The sequence below is a fragment of the Oreochromis aureus genome, linkage group 11 (genome assembly GCF_013358895.1).
Source record: "Oreochromis aureus strain Israel breed Guangdong linkage group 11, ZZ_aureus, whole genome shotgun sequence".
NCBI classification, from domain to species: Eukaryota; Metazoa; Chordata; class Actinopteri; order Cichliformes; family Cichlidae; genus Oreochromis; species Oreochromis aureus.
In genome coordinates this window covers 10448244-10473141 of record NC_052952.1, presented here as the reverse complement: position 1 = coordinate 10473141, position 24898 = coordinate 10448244, and the positions used below count along the sequence as shown (strand labels likewise).

The following is a 24898-nucleotide window of genomic DNA, read 5'->3' as shown; positions in this document are numbered from 1 at the left end:
TTCCACTTTAGAGATAGTAGCTATGCAACTAGCCACTTTTTATTAACCACCACATGTACTGGCTGTATTACAATATTAGAAAGTCTCCTCACAAGATTGGCTCTTGATTAATTGGTCATTTGCCTTTATGCTCTGTAATATAATTGGCGTTTTACAGAGGACAATCAATCATTTCATTTTGTTATTTATTCTAGAGCCATTTGGGGCTTTCTTTATTAAGTGAGCCAAGCATTGTGGAGGACATTATAGAGTCATATTCCAACAGATTCAACAGATGGCATTGAAATGCCATCACTGATGGTGCTGAAAAGCAGCCAAGTGGCCATCATGGATAGAATGAAGATGTTGTTATTGGGTCTGAGTTACAGTGTGATAAAATAGAAATATACTGTTTATATAGGCCTTGTTTACTTGCTTAAAATTTCAGTTGCATTTTATTGATGGAAAACATCATCTTCACTAACCTGAAAACAATTTATAGATTCTGTTTGCTTCATCGACTGTCAATCATCAGTTATGCTCTTTTCTTGTGAAAATCTTTCACTGGCAAGCTAGAAGAGACAAGGTTGGGTCTTCGACAAGTCTTTGTTTTACCAGGTTCATTTTGAGGGGACTGGATTCAAATTTAGCCCATTTCCTTAAATTTAAACAACAACATTAATTCTTAACCTTATATAGCACTGTGCAGGAGTCTTGAACGATCACTAGTTTCTTTACATTTTGCTTCCAATCAGTCAGTGCTCCAATGAGCAACAGTTCTCCTTTTCTGAAGGTTTTTTTCTTCAGAAATTGGCTGAATCATGATACAGATACCATATCTGAAATTCATGTCATTAAGAAAAGGGGGAAAAAATCCATCAAAGACCTGGCAGGATCTGATAGATGCATCTAGACCAGCGGTCCCCAACCCCCGAGCCTCGGACCGGTACCGTCCGTGAGTCGTTTGGTGATTGAGGCTCAGGTGTGAAATGTATGGTTTAGGGTTTTTATCGGTTTTCAGCGTTATTTTGTTATCGCTTTTATCGTTAACTGGTTTTCCTGGGTCTTTTCACGGTGTTATGAATAAATCTTCATTTTTTCGGTACCGGCACTAGTTTTATTTTGTTGTATTTATCCGTGACACCTTATTGTCGGTCCGTGAAAATATTGTCGGGCATAAACCGGTCCGTGGCGCAAAAAAGGTTGGGGACCGCTGATCTAGACCTTTAAATGATCACTCTACTGTTTACTACACAGGTATGCCAAATTACACAAAAACTGGACTAGCAAGAGGTCTTATGAAATAATGCATTTAAATTTGTAATGTTTTGGTCAAATCATCAGTGAGTGTCAACAGTGAGTTTCTTCAGCTATTTGTAAAACACGACGAAGGCTTGGTCATTGTATGGGGCTGCATTTCAGACAATGGTCTTGGGGATGTTGACAGAACTGATGAATTATGAAAACAGAAAAAGTGCATCAGATTTTGATCCACCTGACATTGAATGGAACAAAACACAGCCAGCATCCAAAGAAGAGCTCTGAATGGCCTTCCAGAAGCCCACAGAACTGTTATTGACGATATTGATTAATAGAGTTCAGGCTTTGTTGAAGACACTCAAGCTCTGTTTTTATCTTTCCAATGTTTTTTTTTTTTTTTGCACGTTTCAATAAATCATTAAGCCCATTTCCCAATGTTAGAGTGAATTGTTAAATGTTTGTCATTTTTATGCTTACCATCCATCTCTACATTGTTTAACTGTGGGATGAAAGGAATTTCACAGTCCCCCTCCCCAGATTCTCAAGGTTCTGGGTGAGGGGCTATAGTGTTTTATTGCAGATGCATCCTATCTGGAAGATCTGCTTCTTCTGATGTAAGCTTCCTGCCCAGCAGGAGGCCACACACACACACACACACACACACACACACACTCCTACTTACATATAGAAGTTCACACATATACATACAATGCCCTAGAACTATGTGGGCGTTGCTTTGCTGTGTTTTGTGTGAACTGTCTCTCAATAAAAGGCAGCGAGAGGAGGCCGGATTTGGGGTCATTTCCATGCTGGACATAGATGAGGCCTCCCTTGCGCAAGTAATCGATCGAACGCTGTTGCCTTGTTTTTCTTTCATGGGAATAAGTCCTGGATACAACGGGGTCTGAGTTTAGGCCCAACACCCATTTTCCTAGCAAACTCTAAAGAAATGAGGGTGGCTCAAGACTTTTACACAGTACTGTCAGTCAGTATGAACATGAAATATGCATGTTACCATGAATTTATGAATGACACGTTCCTTTCAGTTATTCTTTATATATTCCTGGAAACCTCTAACACTGGACTTTCCTATTTTCTCCTCCAAGGTGTCCAATTCACTTTTCACTCCTTCCACCTGGAGGATCACCATGACTACCTTCTGATAACAGAAAACGGCAGCTTCGCTCAGCCACTCGCTCGCCTGACTGGCTCTGAGAGGCCTGCACCAATTAATGCTGGCCTGTATGGCAACTTCAAGGCGCAGCTACGCTTCATTTCTGACTTCTCCATATCGCTGCAGGGATTCAACATTTCCTTCTCAGGTATGAGTCCATATGTGGGCTATGTCTGTAGAAGGCATGGAGGTGGGAGTCATGGTAGGGTAAGTTTTAGCAGAGGATGGAGGGTTGTGTGGAGGAGGCAGAAAAGAGGACTTAGGGTAATTAAAACGAGGACTAGAAAGCAAAAGTGAAAAGCAGTCACAGGCACGTGGAAAGAGACAGTTCTTTCATTGATGAGATCAAAAGCACTAAGCCTCTCTAAAGCGTGCATAAAGTAACATAAGGAGTGATTTGTCGGTCAGCAGGCTTAAGATAGACCGTGCCTCAGGCCTGCGTCAGTCAGAGAAGGATAATTAAGAGACAACAGGTTCATGCAGGTAGAGGGTGTCTGATCGTGAGGAGAATGATCATCAAAGCATTGCATGTGGGCCAGTCTCCCGAGGACTGAAGACAGCAGAAGGAGAAGGAGGTGTGTACAGAAATAATGGGCCCCCCATATCGATGGTAAGAAATGGAAAATTAAACAGCCGTAGATACACGGTTTCAAGAGCTAGATAGAGAGAAAGAAAGGAGACGAGACAGATGGTGATGCTGAGTGTGCAGGGCTCATAGAGAAGGTCGGAAAGAGAGTGAGAGAGGAGAGTGACACAGAGAGAGAATAGCAAGGTAGAGAAGCCTTGTTTCATGAGCATCCGGGTTAAATGTTTGCCTGCTGCTCACTGAAGTGAAACATATCTTATGAATCCATGAATATTCATGAAACGTAGTTTGTGAATATGTGTGTGTCTTCTTTCGTGCTCTGTAATTAGCATCTATATATTTCCTTATTAGAATTCGTTTTTTAACCTTTTATGACCTTTAATGAACGTCTGCCAAGGCCATCATTCTACATCCTACACTTGATTGCTGCTTTAATGTTTTGCGGTGCTGAAATCAATAGGCTGCGTATAGTTCTGCATACTGCCAGATACAGACCGTGAGAGAAATGCTGATGGGAGTAAGACCTTATTCCTCTTACTCCTGGGCTGCATTTTCTCAAATTATAAGGCCACCAGCAGCCCCATGTGTAAAAATATTTCACCGAGAGTGGCCTAGTTTTTAGAGAGCTCATTCTTTATCCCGACAACCTGGAATCAAACGTTTGGCTTCCCAGCCTGATGAAGATTCCTTGAGCAAGATAGGTAATCCCCACAAACTACAGTGTTGCTTTGCCTGAACATGTGGTCTTTTTTGATGGAAGCAAGCAAGAAGACTGGGAGTTATTTTCAAAAGAAGACACAGATAGAGGAATTTTTTGTTCTCTCATTTGCAGAGTACGATCTTGAACCTTGCGAGGACCCTGGAACGCCTCGGTACGGCTGGCACACGGGCTCCAAGTTTGGCATTGGCGACTCTTTGTCGTTCTACTGCAATACGGGCTATCGTCTACAGGGGGCGAGGGAGATTGTGTGCCTGGGAGGTGGGCGGCGCATGTGGAGTGCCCCTCTGCCAAGGTGTGTGGGTACGTGGTCAACTGCTTTTATTCTGTTTCCGTTCTTGTTTATGTATGTGTTTATGCCACTAGCCAGTATCAGCTTTTAACATGTATTCAACACAGAAACTTTCTTATTTGACATTTAAGAACCCAGCAGAATTGGATTTATGTAAGTAGACTACAGTTAAAAGGATAGACCTGTGATTAACTGACGTGAGCTGCTGGGTTAAACTATCTAGGGAGATCTTCTTTTCACTCATGAAGACTTAAAGGCAGGTCAGTTACATTCACATTTCAAAAGGTTACTGTAGGGACTTAGTCATTGTGATAGTGTACCTAGCATGTTTTTGACATTGACCTGGTCTTGTTTCAGACTTACAGACTAAAAGTGTCAGTGCATTTGTTGCAAGATAAATGCCATGTTCTGATGTCCCTGTCTTTGAAAGTCTGGACTTTTTTTTCTGTACAAGTTAATTGTGGTTAAGTAATTTACTGCTATTTAGCCCAGGCAGCAAGGCCAGTGAATGTTGTTACATTAAATATTAATTTTTTAATAGTCTAATCTATGTTTCATAATATGTCTGTCTCAGTTAAAAATGATTTTCACGAGGTGAGGTAATAAAAAGGGATGGACACTTTCTCATTTAAGTAGAATGTGTGAGATATACTTTTATCTTGTTAGGAAAAAGCTAATGAACCGGTTTTATAATGTCTATTAATTTTTGTGAATGTATTCTTAATATGGTTAAGCAGGTCACATTGCTGTGTAGCTGATTGTGTCTGTTGTCTGCATGTTGTTGTTGGGTTTTTTTTGTTTGCAGCTGAGTGCGGTTCAACAGTCTCCAACAATGAGGGAGTTCTTTTGTCCCCCAACTATCCAATGAACTATGACAACAGCCACGAGTGCGTGTACAGCATTCAGGTCCAAACAGGAAAAGGCATCAACATCACTGCCAGCACCTTTGAGCTTGCTCAAGGTGATGTTCTCAAGGTAAGCAAAGCAGTCGCTCATCTATGCTGACACAAAGTAGATAAGCAACTTCAGTTTTGTGTCATTTTTTAAAATTGATGTTCAAGTATGCAAGCAAGGTCTTGATACTTTTTATTATTTGCAAAAAAAAGGGTTGCATGGGAAAAAAATAGGCAAAATACAGAATTGTTTTGTCTTAGACGTCTGAAGGTCACGTGACAGCATCAGCAGCATTTGCTCATGGGCGTTTTTAACAGATTTGGTAAGCACCACACATGTAATGAAAATGGCTGTGTTGTTCCCACCTCACAGCTGGAGTGCACTATTTGTTTATATATATTTTTTAGATGCAGATGTTTTGTTATTGGTCCACAGCACTGTGGACTAGTATCTGTATCCTTCTAGTAATGAAGCTGTATAGTCTCTTGTACGCAGTCATTTCGGGAATATCTCAAAAGTGGAAAAACATTTTCAGAGAGGTAGATTACCTTTAAGAAATGGAAAAACAAAACAGAGTCCTTCGGTAGCGTTTCAAAGGAAAGAACACAGAGCCTTTTGTTTTTCATTTTTTATTGTTTCACAGATATCAGTCAGGGAAGCATGCTTCTACTTAAAATCATTCTTTTATAAAATAATAAACAAGTAAATAAACACAACATTAAAGAAATATTCAATTTCAAACTCATGTTTCTAAGAGCCTTGAAAAGCAGTGGAAACAGTCAACTGCCTGCCTTGGGCTGAAAATAAGTAGTCAATTAATAAAGAGCTTTTAATATTTGGTGAATATTTGTTAAAACATTTCTACTTTTTAATGGTATTAATTAAAAAGACAAGTTATTCTTCCAGACCATCTGTCACTAGCCTTGTTAGCTAAGCTCTACAGATCTACTCTCAGATCAATGGAAAGAATTATGGATGCTCCTTTCTTCATTATCTCATTTTATTTAGGACATTGGCTTGGCAATAGAGATGTCATATAAAACCGGATATATGACACTAATAGCTTCCTTTTTAATTGTTGCTGTCTTACTTCAGTATTAATTTTTAATTCTTAATCAAAGCAACAAAACACTCCCTCATGTTCATTTCTGTCTCCGATTAGCTGTATGACGGTAAAGATGGGGCAGCGCCACTGCTTGGCACATACACGAGCACGCTGATGCAAGGTCTGTCCCTTACCAGCACTTCCAACTATCTGTGGCTTGAGTTCTACTCTGACCATGAGAAGACGGCTGCAGGTTTCCGGCTCATATACCACAGTAAGTCACATTTCATTTCCCTGGGGGAGGAGGGCCCTAAAGCTTTTCCAAATGAGTGAATTTAGCCTCACTTCGGGAGCTAGGCATTTGAAGTAGCAGAATTTGAAAGAAAATTTTAATTGACCCTCACCCCGCTTCGCTGTGTCTTTCACTGTCAGGGTATCCATTAAACACAGCATGGTGTTTCTGCTCCACTCCAGCAGGAAAATTGGCTTTTTTCTTTCTGTCCTTTCTCAACCTCTGTCTCTCTCCATGTGAGTCCTTTTTCTCTCTTTTATTTTGCTCTCCACTTCTGCAATTAGCGTCCTTGCTTGCCTAACTGTACCTTGTTAAAGCAGGTGAATTATTGTTAGGACTGTTTGAAGTCACTGTGCTGCTGTGTGCGCTTTGTGTGTGTTGCCAGTTTGTATTTGCATGCACCACGTAGGGTGTGCGTGTACAAATCCACAAGTGCATGTGCGCATTAAAAGTTTCGGTCATTGCTGTAAGGGGGGCAATAATAGATGGGGTTTTCTCTCCCCCCTAATTGGCTTGCTGACTGTGTGTTGTTGCTAACCATTTCTAATTTATTACTGTGAAGAGAGAATGTTTTGGCGACACTGCATTTTGCCATCCAATTTAAAGTGTTTTTGTCTTTCACCTGCAATTGTGTGCTCATTGAGATCTCTGAAATCTTTTGGTCTACCAGTAAGCTTTCTAAGGTAGAATTCAAGAGAGTAGTTAGGATGAAATTCTGTTTTTCACTTTTGAACAGTTCTGAACTTTTGAATGGTTTGAAAATAATAATAATGAAAAGGTTTTTTTTGATAACTCACAGTTCCTATGTCTTCAGCTTTCACTCTATGATAATGGCTCCAAATGTGCAAGGTACAACTGGTAATAGATATAAGAGAAACGTTTTAACAGTTTTGCTGTAAGATTCAGTTTGGCATTAGTTGTGAAGGTTTTGAGGATTCGGAGCCTGACAGATCTGCAAAAATGAAAAGAAAATGTACATTAATCAGGAATGTGTGCTCATTTGCAACAGCAAAATAAATTGCCATCTGTATCTAAATTAGTTGCGAAGAAATGGCTTAATTACAGGCTTCCTTTTGAGTTACAGAATACCCCATAATTAAGTATCACATAATTGGATTTCATTTGTGATATTTTTTCTTATCCATGGATGCACACAAGGTAAATGGCACAAAGTAAGCTGTATCTCTCAAGCGCAATCATTTGAGCCAAAATGAAAAGGGCTTTTTTTTTTTAATGTAAGGAGAACTGAGTGATGTATGAGCAGCAAGGGGGCAAGGGGAAGGTGGGATATGGTCAGTTTAAATCTTGTCAGAACATGAAATCTTATCATGTTTTCATGACTCCTTCCAAAAGTGCTGAGGTAATTTCCTAAATGTGAGCAGTAACTGCTGGAGATTTATACTGGGCATGACACTTGTAATACTACCATAACATCTGGCATGGGCACGGACCTCGCTGTGAGACGAGACCATAAATCAGCACTGCTGGGTTTATGTGCGGCCACTCTTGCTGCATAGCGGAACACTTTAGTACCTAAAAGAGAGGAACAACATATGAAGGCCATATTCAAGCATGCCGAGCTAAAGATTTATCGCATTTTCTTGTTTGTGGCTTGTTTAATTTCCTCTCCCCAAGTGTTCCAAGTGGATGGGCTGTTTCTCAGTCATAGCAAATGTCCACACTCAATTGAACATTTAATTACGAATGCCTAATTATGGTCTCTGTCCAAAGGAAATCTTTTATTGCTGGTAATATAATGGGACTATAAACCCTCATCTGTGCCCAACGGGAAATCGATACTCAAAGCTAAATCCATACCTCTTTAGAGTATAGATAAATGAGTACTGGTTCATCGAATGACAGTAGGCTTTGTTACATAGTACTGTGTTACATTAATGTGTTGGTTCTTATCATCACCCTATGCCATTCTTCTTCTTTCTTGTCCAGGTTTTGAGCTGTCCCACTGTGACGATCCAGGTGTGCCACAGTTTGGCTTCAAAATCAGTGACCAGGGTCACTTTGCTGGAGGTGCCATCACGTTTGGCTGTGACCAAGGTTACACTCTGCACGGCTTTGGCATGCTAAAGTGCATGACTGGTGAAAGAAGAGCGTGGGACAACCCTCTTCCTTCATGTATAGGTAATCCTTTTGCCTTAGTGCTGAATTTTTTCCTGTTCTGTCTGTCTAGTTATAGATAATAAGATAATGATAATAAAAGCTACAAACAGTGGGGTCTCCATTCTCTGTGTCATAGTCCAGAGGATGGAGACCCCACTGTTTGTAGCTTTTATTATTATTCAGAACAGCCACTGCTCAGCTAGGTGTTAATCCAAAGGATTTATCCCAACATGATTTGTTCTTAATTGAACTTTGCTGAAAGAAAATATACCGCTTGTCATTTGGTAAGAGAATTTAAATGGCTTTGATGTTTTCTTGTGAATAATTGATCTGTGTGTGTTTTGGATGCAGAGCTGGCTGTATGGAATGATTACCAACACTATAGTCGAGGACTCTGGATTGCTATTGAGCTTTCGCTGTGTTGCCGTACCCCTTTCGTCGAATGTTTGATTCGAATGTTTTAATCCCCCAGCAATTAATCTGCGTTTTTCTACAAGTAAAGGAATAATTATCGTATCTTTTTGTGTCATATTGAGACTTGGACATAAAACACAGTCCTGGCTGTACTTTCATATTCAGAACATGCTGAGACGGAAAGATAGAGAAATGATAAAGCTATTACCTGCACGCTGCTCGAGTCTGGAAGGTGTTGTGAAGCAGTGTCTGTTCCTTGATGTCTAGCGGTGATGGATTAGGGTAAAAGATGATTTACAAATTCCGGACGTGTGCAGAATTGCACTTTTAATGCCAATGCTTTCCACTGCTGGAGCATTTCTTCTTTATGCCATTGTGATATGTCTAATACAACCGCAATGACTAAATAAATAGATGTACTGATTAACTGGTTAACAGTGCTGTGTCACTGAGTGATCAATATTAATAGTGAGCTTTGTATTTGTGAGCTGAGGTGAAATGGTATTTCTATTCATTTCTCCAGAGCCACATCCTCGCTGCCATCAAGGTCTTTTACATCTGCCCGGCATAATGACACTGATTATAGCCCACCAATGTAGTGATCTAATGCAATTTTCCTATTAATTAAGTGGCATTTATTATGTAATATAGATAGCAAGACAATAACCAGGGAAGAGACAAAGTAGATTGGATGATAAGATATCCTTTCAGTTATTAACATTTGTAGCAGTGTCATTCCTGCAGTGTATAGCCTGGCCTCTATAGTCTTTTTAACCAAATTAATGAATGGCATCGTTAGGAGGCAAACATGTTTTGTATCTCTGAGTTTCTCTGCTCAGACAGGAAGCCGCAGTCTCATTACCTGTTAGGATTGTTCGCTGTGGCTAAGCTTACATTTTTGCACATTGTACCCTCAGAGCTGCAGTGAGCTGGTATCTGTTTTGTTTGTTAGTTGGTGTGTGTGTGTTTGTGTGTGTTTAACTTATGCACATTTTTTTGTCTGTGGAGGAATCTTGATTTTGTATTGTGCAAGTTTTGTATTTGTGCTTCAATATTTCTGTGTGTGTTTGTGTGTGTGCGCATGCAGCGGAGTGTGGTGGCAGTTTTAAGGGTGAGTCTACTGGGCGTATCCTCTCTCCTGGCTATCCCTTCCCCTATGACAACAACCTGAGATGTACCTGGACAATCGAGGTCAATTCTGGCAACATCGTCAGGTAACTCCAATGTCTACATATACACGCATATACTGCATATTTAGGATAAATGGAAATTTGTGTATTTTCTTTATATTGCGCTACATGATTAATAACTTTTGTATTAATCATTTTTGAGTTGTTGTTAATTAAGATGTGCAGGAATTTGTCTAAATATGCAAATTATTCATGAAATGGATGGTGAAAGAGAAAATAAATGATTTAAAATGAACTAAACAGTGAATCCAGTGGACTATATGTGTGTTAACATTAGAAGGATTTTAACAGCAGTTTAAATATATACAAGGAAATTGCCTAGAACTAAACTGCGGGGAGATGATTTAAATGCATCATAAATTAATGGAGGTCAGATAACTTGCCCTGACTTCAAAGGACTTAAAGATGAAAACATCCGTAAAATGTTTGCGTGAGATGTTGTAATGTGCAGTTAAGATTTTGAACATGAAGAATTCGCCTCTCAAGTTAGATGTCATCAAGACAAACGGCCTGCAGCAGCTCCATTAACAATGATTGTGTGAGGGACTTTGTAGACACTGTGACAGCACCCAGAGGAATATTACTGGGACATGGAAGCTTTTTTTTTTTTCTTCTTTTTTTTGGGCTGAGAGCTCCCACTATTACTGTGAAATAAAACCAATTTGGGCTTAGAGGTCGAAGTAAACATGATATGATTTCATAAAGTCAGCCACACATTCTCTGTCAGATGAGCTGCTTCGGGCCATCTCTTGATGAGATTGCAGATAAGTCTGTGGTCTCGTACTGTAATTCTGACTTTACAAGAAGTTGATTGATGATAGCAAATCTCAGCTAAAATGCCCAAAAGCAAAGGGACATTGTTTCTAGATAGAGTTCTATTTAAAATTAATTGAATCTTGCTAAGTTCAGCACCTATTTGGTGCCCCATCTTGAGGGGTTTTCATTGTATTTGGAATGTACGATGAATGCAAACTTCATTTACGTCAGTACAAAAAGAGAATACAAGAATTTATTTAATGTTAACTCATTCTTGTTAACCATATGTAAACTAATAGAGAGTTTGCACATGGTCAGCGATAGAGACTTGCAGTGAACTAAAACCAAACTATGCCAGCAATCTTTTGTGTTCACCTCTTTCAGCCTCCAGTTTCTTGCATTCGACACGGAGGCGTCCCATGACATCCTGAAGGTTTGGGATGGGCCTCCTGAGAATGAAATGTCTCTGAAGGAAGTTAGTGGCTCACTGCTGCCTGAAGGAATCCACTCGACTCTCAACATCGTCACCATTCAGTTTGAGACTGATTTTTACATCACCAAGTCTGGCTTTGCCATTGACTTCTCAAGTGAGTATATCCTGCGAGCTACATAGCTATGTAGTAGTATATATTGTTTTTTGCTTGATCTCAGTAACAGTTTCTGCAAAGAGTTGGCAATAGTGTGATTAATTCAATGTACAAGTATGTTGTTTACCGTTGCCTAATGTCTTGCTGAGCAGATCTGTATAAGGATCATCACACAAATGCAGTGCATGAAAGGAGTACGCTGAAGCCTCTTTCTCTGTTGACTTCTAATAGATTCCCAAATATTGTTCTTTTCCATTTGTCTCAGAATTTTGTATAATTTGTAATAATGTCTTGATGAGCAGTGAAAGTCTCTGATATGTTACACTTCACTGCTGACTGTCTACTATGCAATATTTGCTGTTGTGACATAATGCATTTGCTTTGCTGATGACTACTTTCAAAACTAAGCATCTGGAAGCAAACTGAAAATGAAACAACATGCATGCCAAATATGATGAGCTTGTAATGTTTTTGTTTTCTTTAGCATACAGGCAGCCTAATACAAAAATCAATTATATGGGATTCACTGCACTGCGCTGCAAAATGGAACTGATTCTGCAGACATGCTGTACTTAAATACGCTGCTTGCCTGAGGCTGGTGGTTTTCAGAACTGAATGCGAGTAATAGGGAAGGGATGATGGGAACAATAGTCATGTAGGATTTCATTAAGAATATACTACCTTAAATGAAAATGTAAGCAAGAAATCACTCCGACTACCAAATTAATGTTGTAGTGAGAGTTTCCACCAGGCACTAAGATGAAGAACAAAATATAACCCATAAAAATACCGCATAAGATTTTTTTTTTATTGGATTTTGATTTAATTTGCTATGTCTCAGACTATACAGGCATCAGTTGGCATGTTAAATATTAATGTTCATCACAGTACAATTAGAAAAAGATTGAACAAGCGTGACTTATTTCAAGCAGAAAGCATCCTGCAACATGGCAGAACAGCTGGACAGATGAAACTAAAAGTAGAGATGCTTGTCTATAATGCACAGCGCCACATTTGGTTGAAGCTTGTTAGGTCCCCATCCTAGGGATAAACTAGACATCTAACATGTAGCTAACATGAGATACGACTCTACCACTCCCAAGAAAAAGCCTACAGCACATAACAATTCAAGATGCCGAGCAGCAGTTTATTCACTTCAGAGGTAAGCATTACCAAAACGACAAACAGAAGTTTCTTATGGTTCCTAATCTTCCCTAACCAAAAATAAAAGGCAAACAGTAGACAATTCTTTAACCTGTACTCCTGAGCAATAAACAAGAGAAAAAGGATTTCAACGGAAAGAGCTTCTCACTCCTGCTGAACTGCTCACTGTGTGCATATCTGTATAATTATTTACAATTTACTATTTACAAAGACTGTTTATTCAAGGCTTTTAGCTAACAACCCAGGGCTCTATTCCAGGAAGCAGGTTCATCGAACTCTGCGTTTAAAAACAAACTCTGAGCTGAGTAACTGTGTGATCAGCAACTCTGAGTTTTTGGTTCCAGAACAGTTAATCAGATTTAGTTTAATCAACTCTGAGTATGTTCACCTTAAGTTAAGCTTGTGCGTGAGTAAAGAACGAAAACCATCATCAGTGGAGCTCTGATACCAAAATTCACCATGGCAACGGGTAAATAAAGCACAGAGAATCCATTTTATTTCAGTGGACTAAGGAATATGAAGCATGTCAGTGCTGAACATGATATTTATCTTTAAAAAAAAACAAGAGGAAAGAAAATCACCTTGAACCACTCCATCATCTTTTTTTTTTTAAGATTAGTATTTTTTCATCATTTGTCATCATTTACCTTCCTTGAATTTTCATTAGATGAAGCTGGAAACTGTAACCTGATAAAATGTTGCTGACAGAAACTGACGCTAAGTCTGAAGAAACATATCAGATAGTTTACTGATGGACCTGTGATATGTTTTTTTTAGTTCAATAAAAACAGTTTTTGCTGCAGTTTATTACACTTTTGTTTTTTCAGTAATTATTTAGTATAAATTTAATGTACTGATGGGATGCAATAACCTCAATTTTTAATGAAGAATTTTTGTTATTAGTGGATAAAAATGTGTGATGACATTTGCAGCAAACTCTTCTGTAATGTTTCCCAGTTTAACCAGCAAACATTTTACTGAGTTTCTCTGAAGAGTAAGAGTTAAACAATAATTTTATATCAACTCAAAAAATAAAAGACAGCTTTCTGAGTCTTTAATGGATTTACTGTAAAGATAAGAAATTGAAATTGAAGCTTTTAAATATTTCAGAATTGTTTTTAGTGGATGAGCCATTATAAATACAGATGTTGAGACAAAATAAGCCACTACGAATCCAAAATGGACACGATGAGTTGGGAGATGAGTGGATCCGAATTGGATCTAGGCCAGATTCATTTGGGATCCTTGATCCTGATCTTTTTTTTAAACCATCCTGCTGTGCGAGTGGACATGGTTTGCTGATCCATTATGGAGCCTATGACAGCTTCAGGCAAAACGGGTTCTGGGTCAACCCACTGAGACCGATTTAGGTTTCTTTAGCTGAAAATATGTGTCAGAATCTGAATTTCAGATGCCGAACCTTTAAAACTGTTGCTTGATATCATCTGATGAATGAATCTTAATCTGTGAAGAAATTTTAACATGAAATTTTCAAAACACTATCAGCTGTCTGCAGCTGCTTTAAAAACTCATTTTTAAATACATTTAGTTGAGTTTTAGAAGCCTAAAGTAATTTCAGAACCATCTTCATTCACTTATTCACATCATCTCCTGGATCCCATCTATGACAGACATTTTTCCATTAGTTTGACTGATTACAACATGACAAATGATTGATCATTGATCAGTGTTGTATATGTCCAAACCTTTATACAGACAGGTTTGATTTAAACAGTGATTACTGCAGTGAGGTACAGTAAATGTTTTCAGTGTGGGGAAGCTGGCTGACAGCTTGACAACTGCATTACTGTCCACAGAGTCACAGCGTTAGAAAGATGGAGACTATAGATTTTATTCTCAGCTGATAACAATTCGACCTAATTGTTGTTTCTGTCCTTATAGCTGTTTTGACAACTGAATGATTAGATTAAAAAGAAAAAAAATATGAAATAACAATACACCGGGATTTTGGTGTTTGTAAAAATGTAAACTTCAATGCAAATTAATTGTCTCTATTACACACTCTAATAGCAGCTTTATAAATGAGGATATGAATGGAGTTTCGGGGAAGAAAACCTGCAAGGGAGCAGGTTAATTTGCAGTGTGTTACCTTGGTAACCAACTCAGAGTTTAAGTTAGCTGTCTTTCTGGAACATAGATGAGTTCCCCAAATCTCAGGTTTAACAAACTACCAGCTGTTAGCTAAACCTGCTTCCTGGAATAGGACCTGCATATCATAAGTATAATTCAGATTTATTATTAGCTTCTACTTGGGCTTCTCACACAAACACTCAGTTAGCAAACTAACTGCTCACTGTTTTTTGAGCACAGAGAAGGCAAGGAGAGGGATTGGTTGGCTGTCAGCTGGAGGTTAAGAGGATGCTGTCTACAGATCCAATCCGCACACAGGAACTTCTTCAAACCAACCAATCAGCAGTCAGGAGCAAACACATACACATAAATACGTACACACACTTTGGAGAGAGAGCTGCACACTCTAATGGGAGGAGGCACACGTATAAACAAACACTTCACACATCATCATGGATCATGACAACTAAACACAACACAAGCACGGAGGTGGAAGGATGATGATTTGCAGCCATGGGACCTGGGCACTTTGCAGTCAGTGAGTCAGTCATTAAATACTCTGCATTCTAGAGTATTCTAGGCTCAAATGTTAGGACATTGGGTCATTCAAGAGGAGAATGATCTCAAGCACAGCAGCAAATCTGCAACAGAATATCTAAAAAGAAAAGAAAGTGTTGCAATGACCCAGTCAAAGTCCAGACCCCAAACAAACTGAAATGCTGTGGTGAGACCTTAAGAGGGCTGTGTACAAATAAATACTTGCAGACCTCAATGAACTGAAGCAATCCAAATTCCTCCATAACCACGTGAGAGACTGATAAAGTCATACAGAAAATGATTTCTTCAAGTAATTTCTCCTAAAGCCGTTTCTACAAGCTATTGAATATAGGGCGTACTTAATTTTCAGAGGACTGCATAGACTCGTAAAAGCTTTGTTTCACTTTACTGTATGTGACAGTATGAAATATTAATCACATTGAATGCTATATAATGAGCTGTTGGATATGTTTGATTTGGGAAAAACAGCAACAACAACACAGAAGTTCAATAAACTAGCCTTGAGTCTCTGTTGAGAGTCTGTTATGCTGGATATTTGCGAAATCCAGCAGATTTTACCAGAACATTATCAAAGCCCTTGGCTGCTGCACAGCTGTGTTTTAGAGAAACCGATTAGGAAAACATGGCAGGATTTTGACTGATATGAGCTGTGATCGGCTCTGTGCTGTAACTCTGTTTGAGCTGCAGTTTAAACATAACCCTACATGAAAACTTTTGTGCATTCTTTCCTGTGCATTTTATGTTGGACCCCAGCTGCTTTTGCTGTGTGTCTGTGAATCACACGTATGTGCTTGCCCTTCAGGTTCGCTTGCAACAGCCTGCAGAGATCCAGGTATTCCCATGAATGGCAGTCGCAACGGAGAAGGGCGGGAGCCGGGTGACTCTGTGACCTTCTCCTGTGATCCGGGATATGAATTGCAGGGAGAGAGCAGAATCACCTGCATCCAAGTGGAAAATAGATACTACTGGCAACCCAGCCCTCCAAGCTGCATTGGTGAGAGAGAGAGAGAGAGAGAAAGATTTAAAGAGAGAAGGGAGGTAGTGTGGAAGAGATTGAAGAAAGAAGTAGCGCAGGGAAGTGTAGAGGATCAGAGGGAAGAAGAGATGGGGAGAGGAAGATATAGAAATAGAGTTTCTCTATTAACTGACTGCAGATGAGACTATAATTCTCTCTCACTCATGTCTTAAAAGTGTGTGTAGAATAAACAACTCTTCAGATATGTTTGAGCTGTTGCCAGCTCTTATGTGGACAAATCCACTTCTGTTTTTGGTTAAAAGACTGAGTCCTCTATGGTCTCCCAAAACAGTGTCTTATTGGAGCTTAACGGCTAATTACCTAACAATGCAATTAGAAATAATTACACTAAGTAGGTCCAAAGAAACCTAAATGTTCTTGAGTTGCTGCCAACTGGTCTAACAGACTCTTTTTCTGGTCACGAAAGACCTAGGCGTTTGCAAGTCTTGGAGTGCAATTACAAGATCACACAACTTGGCATAATCCACTGACACCAGAAGCATCTCTGTGTGACTGAAAACTTGATGTAAATGTCAGCTGTTCATGTGCTAATAAAGTGTCACCATGCCTAATAAAAACAGCACAGTCACCGTCGTGTTACAAACACTGCTTCATTGTGGCGTGACAGTTGTTAGTTTATTCATCAAAATCAACAGTTGACAGAGGCGCAAAGAATTATGGGGAGTGGGGGAGTGCCTGAGGCAGTAAAAATGACATTGAAATACTCACAAACATAGCCATGCTACTGAGTGTGTTGACTTTCAGATTGATTTGCTACACTGATACTTGATGCGTTCACATAGTCCCAGGGAGATTAAGGAGCAATGAAGGCAGATTAAATAATTAACATGATAACATATGGTATAAAGTCTTGTAAGGGATCCATACTGTTTTTTCAGTCATCTATATCTGAAAAATACACACTTCATAGATGCTGCATTGTATTGCGTTGTAAAAGCACACCTTATTGAAATGAATCAGCTCAATTGTCAGGCGTATCACGGTGTCATAATGCAAAGGGGGGAAAACAGTGGCCTTTTTAATGCCCTAATCTTTGTTACTGCACCACCTGCTGATGGAGATTTACAAAGGTTATAGAAATAGCCAGTTAAATTTAACGACCCATAAGTGTACATGCCTTACATGTATCAAGCTGAATTTAGCTGAAGACATTTGCAACACGTTTAAAGACTACTTATGTGTTCACAGCTTTTTTTTCTCATTCATCTCTTCCTCCTTTTTATCTCTCAAGCTCCTTGTGGTGGGAATGTGACAGGGTCTTCAGGATTCATCCTTTCTCCCAACTACCCCCATCCCTACCCACACAGCAAAGACTGTGACTGGCTTATCGCAGTTCACTCTGACTATGTCATCTCCCTGGCTTTCATCAGGTAATACGACAACACCAGAACCTAAACCACATGGGTTGATGCATTATTCACACGTGTGGACTTTTCACTTATATTAAGTATTTAGTCAAAAGAAATGTGAGGACTTGACGTATTTGCAGGATGTGAGAAGCCCAACAGATAAAAAAAACAGTGTTGTCCCTTAAGCACATGGGCCAATAGCTTACAAGCTGAATCTTTCCCTTAACCTGTGGTATTTTTTTGTAACCTGTCTGAAACAGAATGGACTCAGTTCTCAGTGGATGTGCAGTGGGTCGGGCTGTGCAATGGAATTGCTTGTTTTCTGCAGTGGAACCTGCTATAGCATCATAGCATTAAGCACAGTTGACCATGTGTGTTAAGCAGAGGACCTAAGTTTGAGCCAAGGTGTGTTGGGAGATAGGGAGAAAGCAGCGGTGCCTTTACAGACGCTTAGAAGGAGTAGTATTTCAGCCTGCTTTGCTGAAATGTGGGGAAACATGGTTTGTGGGTGAATACTATATCGCAGAATTGTGATAGGAGTGCATCTCGTTAAATATGCTGAAAGATAGTCTGACTGTGTGCTTTGCATTATTAATTGCAATCTAAGCATGCAGCACCAATATCTGCAAAGCAAACCCACAGATGCGCCCGAGGCCAGTTTTCTTGGGCAGTCTTCTTTTGACTGTCGAGTACTTTTTGCAAAAGCCTGGAAAGGAACAAAAGGTACACTGCTCTTTCTGTACTTCCACACACTTCGCGGTGAAGCCGGAGAACTCGCCATGTTTCTTCTTCAGCTTTGTCCTTCAAAACAAACGTCTAATAGAGTTAGCACAATGGTGTTCTCTCTCTCTCTCTGACTCTTGGGAATTGCCAAATGAAAGGATGGAGTTATGATTTTAAATTGGAGTTGCCTTGATCCAACTCAAATGCAATTATCTCCAAGCTATTTACATTTTCGTCATAAACCGCGCTCATTATTTTGAAAACAAATGCTCCCCTCTCTCTCTCACTGCAGCATGTGATTTGATATACAGCGCTACAATATGAAACGATCTTTTCACACTGCATTGCCGTCGCCGTCTGGGAAGATTTTGTGCCACCGCAGTGTCACAACAATTTAATCTCTTCTCACCTCTTCGGGGAGATATCTTTTTTTATCTCTTTGTCTGGAGATGCAAAACAAATCGCTTGGCATGACTCACTTCTAGCATTGCAGTGCACACTTTCATTTTGAGACCCAATTGCATTCTAAATCTCTCAATCTGTGGTTAAGGCTTGGCAAAATAATAACTGTTTTATCTTTCATTTGTTTCTTTCTTTTGCTTGTCACAGCTTCAGTATTGAGCCAAACTATGATTTCTTGTACATCTACGATGGGCCAGACAGCAGCGCCCATCTGATTGGCAGCTTCCAAGACAGTAAACTTCCTGAGAAGATTGAGAGCACTTCCAACTTCATGTACTTGGCATTTCGTAGCGACGGCTCTGTGAGCTACACTGGCTTTCATTTGGAATACAAAGGTACTCTAAAGGCTTGGGCATGTGCTTCTTTAAGCATTTCCACTGAATATGTTTATGTAGTTCAGCAGGGGATTTCCTTTGATACACATCTTGTCTTTTGAATACAACACTACACACAGCTACTTGGAGATTAGCCTAAGACCCAGCCTCCTCTACTGCCACAAATTTACAATCTTAATTAATGTTTTTAATACCACAGTGCTGTTAATTTAAACAGAAACTTGCAATCTGTGTAACGGTTAATGCATTTAACAAATCCCTCTCATTTTAGGCAGTTGTCACTGTTGTAAAAGCTTTGTTTTTTTTGATTGGCAGCTAAACTGCGGGAGGCATGTTTTGATCCCGGGAATGTGATGAATGGCACTAGAATGGGTACTGACTACAAGCTGGGATCTATGGTGACATTTCATTGCGAGGCTGGCTACCTGCTGCAGGGCTACTCGACACTGACGTGTGTCATGGGCAACAGCAAGAGACCCGAGTGGGACAGAGCTAAACCAAGTTGTCAAGGTAAGAGGCAACACCTCAGCAATAACAGAAGGCCCCAGAAGCAGAAAACTGCACTCCAGCTGTTTGGTCAATATTTGATACAGTGTGATACCAGGAGAGCGCTGTGTTTAAAAAAAGAGATGAAATGTGGCGCGCGCTGCTGTCTGTTTGATGCACATGTAGAACATGGCACATTCTGGTCACTCAATTAATAAAGACAAAAATATAATGGGTGCAGCACTCATGAACTAGGATTATGGAGGGCAAACTACAGCATGCCATGAGTGTGTCAAAGCATAGTGTCCAATTCCAAATCGACACAGTACTCTGCCCTGTGTGGTATTTGTGTCTTCTGGATTTAAACGACACTCCCAAATGGCAAATTGCATTCAGCTATAATATAATGTAATAAACTAGTGAACATAACGTTCGTTTACAGATGCGTTGTTTTATTGTTGTTGGCTTTCTGTAGTTTCAGCACTTCATGGTGAATAGCAATGATCGTAATAAACCATTTACCACTACTGATTTGAATTTAAGGTAAATCTACAGTGTGATAAGAAATGCAAAAAAATGCAAGGAGTGAGATATCCAATTTCTCCTCTTCGCGATAATCATTTTAATATTTGTCATCGTCTTAAATCTATCAAGGTTAAATTAGAATTCAGCGCTCATTTACTGCAGTAGGGAACGGGAGCACCCAGTCTCACGCCAGGGAGCTATTCATTGCTTTTACAGTTGACACCTGTGTAACTTCACTAAACAGCCCTGGGGTTATGTGTTTTACTAAAGAGTCCATCAACAGCTCTCCGTTAAGTGTTTTCACTTTGAAAATGCATCTGAACTGATGACTGAACCGTCTCAAGGCTAAATGTAATGGCTTCAGCTGCCTCAACATATGGCCAGCTACTGTTCCTTTATGTTATTTAGCAAGTTGTACATTCTGTTTACGTTAAACAAGTCTATAATGGCTCACTGTCTTTTCGGTTGTTAAATTGTACTATAGACAACAGGACTTTTAGTCAAGGTCAGTCAGGTCAGCAACTAATAATTAGTATACAGTATAACTGTGATTCTTACCCAAACTTAAGGGCATCCTGTGGGCTTCTTGGCTAGTGGTATCATACTTTATAGATTATTCTTGTACTTTCAGTATAGTCGATTTGTTTTATTATGCTACAATTTGTTACATTTTCTCCCCTGTGTGTGTAAGCAAAGTAGAATAAAGGAAAGGGTCAATAGGATTCAAATTCTAAATCTAATGATTGAAAAATGATTCAAAAATTTAATATTTGAAGCCCGTTCCTTCAAACTGGGATCCTGTTTGTATTGATGGAGTGTTGTAACAATGTAATATGATTTACTGCATTTAGCAGTAAATCATATGAAGATTTGGCTGTTTGCGTACTTTGAAGACAATCCAAGCATTCTTAAAAATCATTTTTCATGCACTGACATCTTAAATCACCATTCATGTAATCATATGAGGTAATAACTCGCCTTTTTTTCTGAAGCACTTAGCTTTTTTTTTTTCTTAACTATCAGCCTTTTACAAAACATAAAATAAGTGGTTTTGCAGCCTGCCCTCTTCTCTGTGCAGCACTGCACTCAGCTGTCAGACAGAAACCGTTAAAGCATATCTTGAGAATCCCTTGCTTTCCTTGGTGCCGCTCTCTCCTACTCTGGATTGACAGCGCAGTTTGCTTTCCTTCCCACTAGTAGCATTCTCCTATTCCTCCCCCACCACAGCACCATGTCTCCCATTCTGTCTGACAAATCAGCTTGAATTAGAGCCCCGCGTGCCCGCGTCACATGTGTTTGATTACATGCCTCTTGCTACTTCAGCAACCAAATGCAGATAAATCGCTGATCCATTCTTCTACATTAACACTTCTGCTCACTTCTCATGTGCTGCTCCATGGAACAGCAGTGACATGTGCAGTGTGGGCCATAGGGGGTTCAGAGCAGCTGGTGACAGCTTCCCTAATACAAATGACTGTGTGTTTGTTTACAGTCGAGGCTCCCCCACCTGATGGCTCGGTCCGTGAGGTCTGAGGTAAATGCATTAGAGCGACTCTTAGCTAATTAGGTACATTATCAACAGCTTAAGATCGGACTATGAGATGCGACGCAGCTGCAAGACAGACCGCAACTAATATTAACAAGCCTACTGAATATCACCAGCTGAATATCTGCTGACAGTAGCAGGAAAGTTTTGAGAGATAGAAGCATCCGAGTATGTGTTGAATGACAATTAAATGCAAGCGACCTTACTCTAGCTTTAGCCACACGCTGGATTAGCACATATTAAAATTAATGGATATGCTTTGTAAAGGTTAGTGATAGGAAAATGCAATCAATTAGGATTATACATCATAATGAAGCACCTTCAAAAATCGCTGGATGTCTGATGAAAAACCAATTTTAGCTGAGTCATTGAATCTGAATCTTTCAAAACAGGGTGCTGAGCCTGTGCCTAAAGTCACAGGCATGTGGGAATGTTGTGCTTTTGTTTTCCTGTGATTGATGGTGTTTTTCAGTATTTTAAAGGCAAACGGTATTTTTTCTTGCAGGTTGTCTCCCCCGTTGGCTCTTTCTAAGCACATCTCGGGGCTTTTCTTTTCCGCATTTATGGCTCACTTTTCTTTTTGAAGATGTGCCCAAAATGTCTCTCAAACGTCAAATTATTTTTTATTTGCTGGACAAATGTATATTTGTCTGCAGCTGGAAGTTCAAAGGTGACTTTTAAATTTGGTTGTTGTTTTTGTGTGTGTGTGATTGTTAGCTGCTTGCCCTTCAATAGATGCACTGATTTTATTTTAATGCCTTTTTCCTCCAGGTATTTTTAGCTGGTTGCCTCATATTTGTTAACTGAGCTTCTCTGCTGCTTGCCTTGCTGTCTCCACAGCTCCCTGCGGAGGTCACTTCACAGGTTCAGAGGGAACTGTGCTGTCCCCAAACTACCCGCATAATTACACCATAGGGCAGACCTGTGTCTATGACATCTTTGTCCCTGGGGACTTTGGTAAGCATTTTAAGTATTATTTTCATGGAACTGCAAAAAAACTGTTACTTATTGCCTGCTAAAATGCTGCTTATAGCTGATGTGTGGTGGCAGCCAGAAATATTTTTCTTGCGAGAATAAAAAACAAGAGGCTAACAGATAATAATCTGTTTTCTGTGAATTTTTGCTCCAACATGAGGATGGAAGATAGCCTGTGAAGAAACTGAAGCTTTCTGTAAAATGTGGTCACCAAACACAATTCTCAAACTTGAATTACTCTTTTTCCTGTTGAGCTTAATTTGTGCTGCATGCATTTTCAATTTAGAGTGGTACTTTGATGCTTTCGGCACGCATGTTTGCTGCTGGGTAGGATTTGGTTTGTGTCGACTTCCCCATATATAAAAAAGAATCACGCAAATGGCTGAGCAATAAATAATGAAGCCAATTGCAAGTATGTGTTGGAGGAAATCTGATTAAATCAATACATACAGATGTTGGTTCCATACCACTACAGATTTGGGGGTGTGCCGCACTTCTTCCAGCTACCCTCCGCTCTTGTGTATGAACTGAAATGTAGCGTAAAGAATGGCAGGATTTTGGTTCCAGTAAGAGGCGTAAAAGCAGAACAGGATCAGGGCAAACAAGAATTGATTGTGTTGACATGAAAAATGCTCCGTAGTGTAGGTAATGGAGAGGAAGGTCATGCAGCGAGGGGCTGTGGGGAATAGACGGCGCAAGCAAATTCTCTGGTGCTCAGTTTATCCACGGTCTCCTGTGTATACATAATTTAGCAAAGATCTCTAGAAGACCTTGATGCATTTCTACTCAATATTTCATGTTAGTCATAATGAAGAGCCGACATGTAGGCAGATGTTTTTATTCTGTAAAGCCCCGTGCCTTAGAAACACAGATTAATCCCCTGTGCGATGATCCGGTCCGACAGTTTACATCCTTTGTTGCCATCTCCCGCTGCTCATGGAGTCCAGGGAACCACAAAACTTTTGTAAATAAACACTGCATTAAAATGCAGCATTTGCTTAAACTGGGAGCAAATGTTTAATGGAGTGTAGAAGTCGCCAAGCAACATTCCCACCTGGGCTTATGCATTTGTTCCAGGGAGTGACTGCTGTGGTGAGGCTGCAGGAAATGGGATTTGCAGCTTGGGTAGAGCAGTCTGAAAATGTTTCACTAGCTATAATACACCCGTGACAGCACATGGCTCTTGTTTTGCTAGTACCTTGTAAATTGTGAATCTAAAGCCAGTACATCAAATGACACCCCCTAGCCACCAGCATCAAACTGTAGAATTCTCAAATCGTGATATTATTTTTGTAATTTTTTACTGCATTGTGACTTAATATTATGAATGAATTAAAAAAAATGAAGGTGTTTCCTCTTGGCTGACTGCTTTTGGGACTTGCCATGGGCTGTGAATCGAGCAAGGCTAACAAGTGCAAACACACAAACACATACACATTGAAACAGAGTTGGAAACTAACATCAGTGCATGAAAACAAGCTGAGACATGCATACTTTACTTTGCTGAGCTGATATGAAACCAGTGCACATGAATTAAGTAAAACACATAAATTAAAAAAAAACACATTTTTTTTGTTTGGGTTTAATGTTACTGAACAAAGCGTCCAGCATTTTAGTGTTTTTGCCCTCCAGATAAAACAATAAGAAGAGAAATTCTGTTTTCTCTCTGTAGTAGCTTGGCAGCTGAGTCTAGCCTTTGGGCAGTGTGATAACAGAAATCACATTTCAGTGTCTAGTATACAGGTAATTGAAATTTGTAAGCGCCTAGGGTAGAGTGTCAAACGTGTGTCTTAGTGTGTTCCTCATATGACCGATGGCATACCATAAGCCTTTCAGACATTGTGTGAACCTGGCTGGAGCTGCAGGAAAAGGTCAGTGGAAAATCATCTCCTCACTCTGACCCGGTGACCAGAGGGATTTACACCTGGGTTGGAGAACTGGAATGTTATGTGCATATATGTCTTTTGCTGTCACAGTGTAGCCACAAGGGTTTACACAGACCTAAATATAGATATCAGTATCATGCAGTATATGTGAATGTTTGAAATTCTATATATAAGTACAGTATGTTAGTGAGACTGCTCAGAAATCTGAACAGATTTGGAGTTGGAAGCACTGCATTTAAGATGAATTGGACCATTTCATTTTATCCTGATTATTAATAGAATATTTGATTAACTAAGTGACAATACAGTGTTTGTGTATAGGCAATGCTAGCCAAGATTGCAATGAGCCATGAGCAAGTGACACTCACATGTTTCATGTTTCATTTTATTGTTAACCTATATTGTATATTGATTGAAAGTGCAATAGTGGACTGAATATGTGATTGTATTTGATATG

At 39.6% G+C, this 24898-nt stretch overlaps 1 protein-coding gene across 9 annotated transcripts in view; it reads left to right on the top strand.

The window, feature by feature from the left end:
- Positions 1–24898, top strand: part of LOC116322598 (CUB and sushi domain-containing protein 3-like) — a 228863-nt gene that overhangs the window by 101243 nt on the left and 102722 nt on the right. For all 9 annotated transcript variants that reach the window (XR_005614833.1, XR_005614834.1, XM_039619520.1 and 6 more), the window contains 12 exons: positions 2346–2561; positions 3832–4020; positions 4815–4984; positions 6066–6222; positions 8188–8379; positions 9860–9986; positions 11103–11305; positions 15921–16112; positions 17386–17524; positions 18836–19023; positions 19339–19533; positions 22421–22537. Coding sequence is in view for 7 of the 9 variants with exons in the window: in XM_039619520.1 (XP_039475454.1) it covers positions 2346–2561; positions 3832–4020; positions 4815–4984; positions 6066–6222; positions 8188–8379; positions 9860–9986; positions 11103–11305; positions 15921–16112; positions 17386–17524; positions 18836–19023; positions 19339–19533; positions 22421–22537 (2085 nt within the window). In the remaining 2 variants the exon portion in view is untranslated. The remainder of the gene's footprint in view (positions 1–2345; positions 2562–3831; positions 4021–4814; positions 4985–6065; positions 6223–8187; positions 8380–9859; positions 9987–11102; positions 11306–15920; positions 16113–17385; positions 17525–18835; positions 19024–19338; positions 19534–22420; positions 22538–24898) is intronic.